The 8,235-nt window shown below is 55.5% G+C and overlaps 1 protein-coding gene across 6 annotated transcripts in view; it reads right to left on the bottom strand.

Moving 5' to 3' along the window:
- The window catches only part of KIFC3 (kinesin family member C3), a 127,399-nt gene that overhangs the window by 11,169 nt on the left and 107,995 nt on the right, over window positions 1–8,235 (bottom strand). For 5 of the 6 annotated variants that reach the window (XM_011938813.1, XM_011938814.1, XM_011938819.1 and 2 more), the window contains 6 exons: window positions 2,799–2,864; window positions 2,124–2,267; window positions 1,779–2,018; window positions 1,111–1,284; window positions 396–543; window positions 186–316 (listed from right to left, as the gene is read on the bottom strand). In XM_011938813.1, coding sequence (XP_011794203.1) covers window positions 186–316; window positions 396–543; window positions 1,111–1,284; window positions 1,779–2,018; window positions 2,124–2,267; window positions 2,799–2,864 — 903 coding nt within the window. Of the gene's footprint in view, window positions 1–185; window positions 317–395; window positions 544–1,110; window positions 1,285–1,778; window positions 2,019–2,123; window positions 2,268–2,798; window positions 2,865–5,583; window positions 5,717–8,235 lie in introns of those variants that run through there. The other variant, XM_011938817.1, reaches the window with a different exon arrangement.

Genomic DNA, 8,235 nt, shown 5'->3' with positions numbered 1-8,235 from the left:
TTGCCCTGAGCAGTCTAGTTTCAAACAGGGCCTATAAGGGCAGCAGTAAGTGTCATGGTGGGTGGGGCAGGGGCTGCTGTCTGAGGGGCTTTGTCTGAGCTTTGTAGGGAAGCCCTGGGTGGATGTCATGCCTCTCCCAGTGCACTCCTTCAGCCTAGACCCTCCCACCCACTGCCCTCGCTCACCTCGGCCTTGACACTCCTGAGGGCCTCCTGCAGCAGCAGCGGGAAGCCGCGCACCTGCCGCTTGAGCCCATTGTAGTCGTTGGTGAGGGTCCGCAGTGCTGGCTGCAGGGTCAGCAGGTTGGTCCGGACGCCTATGGGGACACTCGGGCTGTGAGGCAGGAGGGGATGAGGGGCCGCGGTGTGGGGCAGACAGGGCCCCGGTCAGCTCACCTGCTAGATTCTCATGCACAGCCTTCATCTCCACCTGGGCTCTGGCAAAGGCCTCCTCAATGGCCCGGTTCTTGTCCTCTTCCAGGGACTGCATCTCCTCCAGCATCTGCCCATGGGCCCGCTCCAGCTCTGACTCGTACATGGCAATCTGGCAGCCAGACCAGGAAAAGGCTCAGTACCTCGAGGTGTGGGAGGGAGAGGGACAGGTGCCATACCAAGAAAGAAGCCCCACTGGTCACCTCCCATGCACATGAACACACATGCACACACACGGAGGGGTAGAATGGCCTTGTCTCTCTCCCCGTAAAGGGCTGTGAGCTCTGTGCATTGGCCCCAACACCAAGCCAGTACTGAGCACACATCAGATGCCCAAGTCACGTGCCCTCAGGAAGGTAGGAGAGGGCCTCTGTGATGACAGTGACCAGTACCACTATAGAGCTTGCTGAGCAAGCCTGTGTGCTGGGCCCTGAGCAAAAAGCTTCTTGGGATCACGTTCCTGAGTCCCCACTGTGAGGTGGGTTCTGGGACCAGATCGTGTTATAATAGATGAGGAAATGGACACCGGACAAAACTTGCCCCGGGTCCCATGGCCATCGGGGAGAGGAGGGACTGGATCCCATGTCTGTGGGGTGTCCGAATGCTTAACTGATGCATTGGCCCAAGGGCCTGCCTCTAGCTTCCCGGCTGGGCGTGTGCCCCCACACAGCCTATGTACCTGCGCCCGGAGCCGCGCGGTCAGCTGGTGTGAGCTCTGCAGCTGCTGTTCCATCTCCTTTAGCACCTGCCTCTGCATAGCCACCTGCTCCTGCAGGTGCTGGTTCCGGGCCTGGGACTCGCTGAGGGCCTGCTTGGTCTTAGATGACTCCACCTCCACTGTCTTGATGACATACTGCAGGGCGAGGGAGGAATGGCGCGTGGAGCCAGCAGGCACCAGACCTCACCCCGGACCCTGAGACGCAGCCAGCCAGGGGAAGGAACTCTCAGGAACATCCCACTCAGAAACCCGGAAAAAACTAGAGAAGCCTTGAGGTCCTGGCTTTCCAGAAAGCTGGGGGGTCTCCTGGAACCTTCTCTTCTTAACAAGAGGCTACTATGAGCCTGCCTGGGGCCCCATCCTGGGTACAAACAAGAAAGGCAAAGATGGGGGCAGAATCCAGAGGCTGCGCTGCATCTATGCCTGGCACCTCAGTTGTTGGATACCTACTCGGTGCCTGGCCCTGGATACAGGAAGGGAAAGGGGCAGGATCAAGCACAGAATTGAAATGATTCCTCCACCCACATGCACCTACCTATTCACCAGGTCAAGCCCCTCTTATGGGCTGGCCCTGCCCCAGGCACCAGGGACCTTGGGCTGAGGCACAGATCAGGTGGGCCAGGGCTCACCTTGACAGGTGGGGACTGGGCCCGCAGGCTGGCAATAGTCTCGTGGCTGTCACGCAGGCGCCGGCTGAGTCGTTCCTCCTCCTGTGCCTTCTCAGCCAGGCAGTCCTTGAGCCGCAGCTCCACCTCAGCCAGCCGGTCAGTCTTCTGCTGCACCTCCAGGTTCAGCTCTGACAGCATGCCTTTGCTCTCCGCCATCTCCAGCTGCAGCTGGGACAGCTTGTCACGGAGCTGGGCACTCTCCTGCAGCCAGTGGGAGGCACTAGATGAGTGCAAGGAACAGACTCACTCTGAGGAGCCGGGGTGGCCCTCCAGGACCAGCATGGGGGTTGCGGCCATTCTGCTCACCTGGCTGTGCTCACAACCTGGGCAGGGACCTGCTGGCTTTGCACGTAGCTCTTGCAGCTCGGCCTCGCAGCGCCGCATCTCCTGTCTCAGTCGCTCATTCTCCACCATCAGCAGGTCCCGGTGCTTCTCCAAGTCGGTGCCCCCCTGCAGAGAGCCAGGGCCGAGGGGGCGCATGTGGCGAGGGCAGATGGCAGGGGAAGGAAGAGGGGCCAGCGGAGATGGCACAAGGGCAGGGGAGAGAGGAGAGGTGAGGAGAAAGGCAGAGGGAAGGAGAAAAAGAAAAAGGCAAGGGCAAGAGAGGAGGGAACGAGCTCAAGAGAGAAACCAAGAGAAAGACAGTGGAGGGCAGAGTCGAGATCGGTGGCAGCCCAGGGCCTGCTCTCCCTGCTGCCTCTATTCTGAGTGTGAAAGTCACAAGGAGAGACATACTTATACCAGGGTTCACACTCCTGTTTAATGTCAGCAACCGGGAAGGAATCTCCCACCCCTTGGAGCCACAAGGCCTCTGAGGGGGCCAGGACGTGGGGATAGGGCTCTCGGGGTGTTTCTGAGACAGGGTGGGATGGATGTGTGGGCTCAGGAGAGAGAGGGTTGCACCCCTGCCCCTGGCAGGGCCCATCTACACAGGGCCAGGCCAGCCCCCTGTGCTGCCCCAGGACAGCCTTGCGGCCTCACCAGCTCAGATCGCAGTCGGCTCACTTCCTGGGCCTGGCTAATAAGCTTCTCCTTCAGGTGTTCCACCTATGGGCACAGAGTCAGGAGCAAGGTGAGACTCAGTCCTCAGCTCCAGCCCACACCCAGGCCTCTGCCCAGCACCAGGGATGACTGATGTGGCCGTGGCTTCTTCTAAGGCTGTGGCCTTAGGTTCCCCTATGTTCAAGCATCCCGTTACACCTGGGACTTCAGGTGAGCGAAACCTGGGCTGGTACTGACAGCCTCCCGCGCCCTCTCCCTCCACAGTACAGAGCCAGCCCCAGCTCTTCAGGAAAGCCCAGAGAGCAAGTGCAACCAAAGCCATCCCGACGCCACCTGGGACCACCCAACAGCAGCCCACCCTCGGGACCCCTCACTCCATGAGCCCCTCCCGAAGCCCTGTCCCTGCCTGTGTCTATGTAATGTCATGTTCTCTCTCCTCTACCTGCCTGTGTCTATGTAATGTCATGTTCTCTCTCTTTAAAGGGGCCCCCAGATTATACATACTCCAGGTCCTCCGAGCCCTGGATCCACCCTGGCCCAGCCCCCAGAATTTTCCACTTGGGGTGGTCTCTGGCAAGTCGGCCTGTGGAGACGGGTCTTCCAGTAGCCACAGCACACTTAGAACCTGTGTCCACCCCTGCTCCCAATCTGCCTTGCAGGAGAGCTGTGGCGGCCAAGACTATTAGAGGGGGAAGAGGGTGTGCACCCCATGAGGAAGCCATGGTTACCTGGCTTATCTGGACCCCAGAAGAGGGGACGCCATCATGGTGCCAGTCCCATGAGGGCAGATCCCAGGGAAGCAAACCTTCCCCGGAGCTGTCCTCCAGCCAGCCATCCCCTCCCAAGGCCCCAGACCCTGGTCTCACATCAGCCCACCCCCAGAAACCTCTCCTCAGGAAACAATCCACAGACACAGACTTTGGCTCCAGCTTCCGTCAGGGCATGTTGAGGACTTCTCTTGTAGAACGTCCTGTGGTGAGCACCCCTCACCTCAGGAAAGGTACGTTAAGAGCCAGATTCCTATGTGGTAGTTTAGGAAGTTTACCCAGCTGGGTTCTCATCACTAAATGACAGGCAGCAACATCCACTGACTACAGGGGAAAGCCAGGTAAGGCGGGTGAGGGGCTGTGCAGGGCTGGACTCCCAAGAACCGCCTAAGAAGGCGGCCACCATTTTCTCCCCTCAGACCACGGGAGGTGAAAACGCACACTCAGCATCGTGAAAATTCTCATCTTTCAAGAAAGGCCTAGGCCAGCCTGAGCAACATAGCAAGACCCCATCTCTACAAAAAGTTTCAAAAGTCAGCCGAGTGTGCCAGTGCACGCTTATAATCCCAGCTGTAATCCAGAGGGTTAGGATCACCTGAGCCCAGGAGTCTGAAGCTGCAGTAAGCTATGATAGCACTACCGCACCCCAGGGTGACAGAGCGAGGCTGTCTCAAAAAAAAAAAAAAAAAGAGGTTTAGAGTCTGCCCTCTTAGCACAGCCAGCAGCATGCATCAGCCATAGTTAAGACAAGCCAGACATCTGGATTTTGCCAGGTGTGTGTAAAATCTCCCTACTTGACATGGTTGAGATGTCATCAAGCTAGTCTGTGTCATCAAACAAGGTAGTATTCGGCCTCGGAGGTCCCTGTCTCCCAGGGCTGGAGAGAGCGGCTGACTCACAGCAGTTAGGCCAGCTCTGAGTGGTTAGGGGTGGACCAAGGGATCCAGCCCCACCTCTGAGGAAAAGGCCAGGGAGCTGGCTTTGCCTACTCACTGTGGGGCGGGGGGTTCCAAGATGTAAGACCCAGGTGAAAGGCTGGGGGCCCAGCCAGGCCTCCTGGGGGACAAGCAGGTGACCCAAGGGCCAGGCCCCAGGAGGTCAGCTCTGCTGCCACCTGGACAAGCACATTCCTTCCTAGCAACACGCTGGGCCACAGCCAGGCAGGGAGGCAGAGCTTGCACCACTTCTCTGCCCACTCAGTGCCCGAAGAGAGGACGGCTCAAGTCCTTTGGCCCCGGATGGGAGTGGGGACAGTTTGCATGAGGCAGCCTTTCTGCTAATTTAGTCCTAAAATTGAGAACACCCTGAATACCCACGCTTAGAGGAGTGGGCAGGTGAATTACAATGTGCGTATACATTACATGGACTATTCTGTCATCACATTCATGTTTATCAAGAGTTTCAATATCACGGGGAAAGGCTCAGCAACGCGTATTAAGTCCAAGAAACATCTGAAAAACCATTGAATATACAGTACGAAAAAGTGGGGGTCTCTGGGTTGTGGAATTGTAGTTGGCAAAATCTTTATGCTTTTCAGTAATTTTTTTTTTTTTTTTGAGACAGGGTCTCACTCTGTCACCCAGGCTGGAGTGCAGTGCCGCAATCTAGGCTCCCTGCAGCCTAGACCTCCTGGACTCAAGCCATCCTCCCACCTCAACCTCCCGAGCAGCTGGGACTACAGGCATATACCACCACGCCCAGCTAATTTTTTTTTTTTTTTTAAATATATAGACAGGGTCTTGCCATTTTGCCCAAGCTGGCCTTGAATTCCTAGCCTCAAACAATCTTCCCGCCTCAGCCTCCCAAAGTGCTAGGATTACCGTTGTGAGCCACTGCGCCCAGCCAGTAATTTTTCAGTCTCAAAGAATATGTATTCCTACTCTTCCTACCCTGACTTAAGTGAATCGACTTCCTTTTCAAAAGGCTGGAGTCTCCTTCCACCCCACCTCCCTCCCCCACACAGGCTGCTGCCTCAGCATGGGGCTGGGCGTGCTGACCTTGATTGTCTCCACTGTCGCCACTGCCAGGCACTCAGACCCCATGCAAGGAGAGTGGGGTTTGCCAGTGCTTGCTGGGGGTGGGAGGCGGGATACCCACTGGCCACCTGCCTGCGGCCCAGGGTTCTGTTCTGTCCTTGCATCACAATGGGAACCTGGGGGCTCCTGGGTTCTGTCTGGAATCTCAGAGGGGTGCCCAGAAGGAGGTGGCTGCAATGTGGGGGGGTCAGGCTCGGGGAGCATGGGGGATGGTGAGGGAGTTGAGGAAGGGGCTGTAAAAGGCCCCTTTATTCAGAGATGTCAGACACTAGGTCATCTCTGGCTTGTTGCGGGCAGCATAGCAGGGGGAATGTGGCTGAGACGCAGCAGACTGGCACCACGAGCACTCTGGTCCAGGCACCAGTGACCTGCTCCGTGGCAGGTGGTTGGCCAGCTCTACTGGGTGTAGGTCTCGGGCTTGTGGGGCAAATGTCCGCTTTCTCCCACACTTGAAAGCAGGCAATCTCTCAGAATTAGGGAAAACAGGCAAGAAGTCAGAGAGAAGTGCAGGCACCTGGGGAAAGAGGATGGGGGATGGCCTGGGAGCAGTGAAAGCCAAAAGCAGGCAGAGCCAGAAGGCAGGGCCTTCCTCAGGGGAGACTGAGGGCCCTTCACACACTCACCGCAGCTCCCAGCCAGCAAGGGCCATGCGTGTCTCTAAGCCCACCAGGGGAGGGTCCCGAGCGCCACCGTGGGCTCAATACATACTTGTGGCCGCAAAGGGGCAGTGGGCACATGCCTGAGCCCAAGACACCGGATGGAGGAGAAAGCAGGCTCCCCACTAGGCCGCTGAGATGGTTCCAGGACAGCATGGTCGTCAGTCCAGGGCTGAGGACGGACCAGGCTGGGGCTGTGCGACACTCCTCCCAGGCCCAAGCTCTTCATCAGCCAGAGCAACTAAGTCACGGGCCTGCTGCAGGGGGCCTCGGCCCTGCCTGCTCAAGGGGAAGAGGGAGCTGGGTCTGTCTGCCAACTTGACACCACCTGCATTTACACTTCACAGGCAGAAGCTGCTCGACCGAGGGTGGGGCCGGCCAGCCCAGGTCTGTGTTTTCTCAGCTGTCTGCTTCCAAGGCGGCCTCTTACTATCACAGAGAGAAAACCTGCTGGTTACCTCTTTACCTCCCACCAAGCCCAGCAATGATCATCAGCTGTCTGCTAAGGAAAAGCGGGCTCTCCCAGGCCGAAGCTGCTGAGCTGGGAAAGCCAGAGGGCCTGGAATCCAGACAACCTCAAGGAAACTCAGCCCAGAGGCCAGCTGGGCGGCCCTGGCAGCACACCCTGTGGAGCCCACAGAAGGCCTGATCCTGGCTCTATGACCACTGGCCAGGCCTGTCTGTCCCCGGTCCATGCCACCCTGCCTCTGTTGCCAAGTCTTCACCTCTGAGTCCTTCTGCCACTGATGGGCAAGTAATAGCAGCTGACAATTCGAATTCTTAAGCCAGGCTGCCCAGGTTCTAATCCAGACATTCCCTTACCCGCTGGGTAACCTTGGATGAGTCTCTTAAGTTCTCTATGTCTCTTAGTTTCCTTACTTGTATAATGAGGCTACCTCATGGAGGCTGTCTCGAGGATTAAATGAGCGATATATGCGAAGGAAAGGTCTGTGAAGGCAAGGATTTTTGTCTGTTGTGTTCAGCACTGTACTCCCAGTGTCTGAAACAGTGTCTGGTACACAGTAGGTATTCAGCAAGTACATATAGGAAGAATGCTGAATGCATGAGGGGCCAGCCAGAGCAGAGCTTGTGGATGAGGTTGGTAAGCAGAGACAGAAAGGGTGGTGGGGCTGGAGTGTGCTGAAGGATGCTCATCTCTACCAAAGGCAGGAGCTGCCACTCGACCTCAAGCGGTGGGTGCCATGTGGGAATGTCAGCTCAGAGGTGCCACATCTTCCAATATTTTATGACAAAAAGGAAGTCTAGAGTTTTATATGAATTTAATTAAGATTTAAATGTTGGAATTAATTTGATTTTAAAAGCAGGGCAATTAGACCTAATAAATTCATCAAAGTTGAAGGATACAAAATGAACACACAAAAATTGGTTACATTTCTACAACTAACAATAAACAATCCAAAAAGGAAATTAAGAAAATAATTCCATTTATAATAGCATCAAAAAGAATAAGGTACTGATGAATAAACAAAGGTTAAATATTGTATGCTAAAAACTACAAAATACTGGTGAAAGAAATTAAAGATGACACCAATAAATGGAAAGACATTCCATGTTCATGGATTAGAAGATTTAATATTGTTAAGGTGTCAATACTACCCAAAGTGATCTACAGATTCAATGCAATGCCTAACAAAATCCCAATGACATTTTCTGAAGAAATAGAAAAATCCTTATCAGGGGACACCATATAGCTAAAACAGTCTTGAAAGACTGAAGGTCTCACACTTCCTGATTCCAAAACTCACTAAAAAGCCACAGCAGGCCGGGCGCGGTGGCTCAAGCCTGTAATCCCAGCACTTTGGGAGGCCGAGACGGGTGGATCACGAGGTCAGGAGATCGAGAGCATCCTGGTTAACGCGGTGAAACCCCGTCTCTACTAAAAAAATACAAAAAAACTAGCCAGGCGGGGTGGCGGGTGCCTGTAGTCCCAGTTACT

The sequence above is a fragment of the Colobus angolensis genome, unplaced genomic scaffold, assembly GCF_000951035.1.
Source record: "Colobus angolensis palliatus isolate OR3802 unplaced genomic scaffold, Cang.pa_1.0 Scaffold178, whole genome shotgun sequence".
Classification (NCBI taxonomy): domain Eukaryota; kingdom Metazoa; phylum Chordata; class Mammalia; order Primates; family Cercopithecidae; genus Colobus; species Colobus angolensis.
This window is presented reverse-complemented; position numbering and strand designations above follow the sequence as displayed.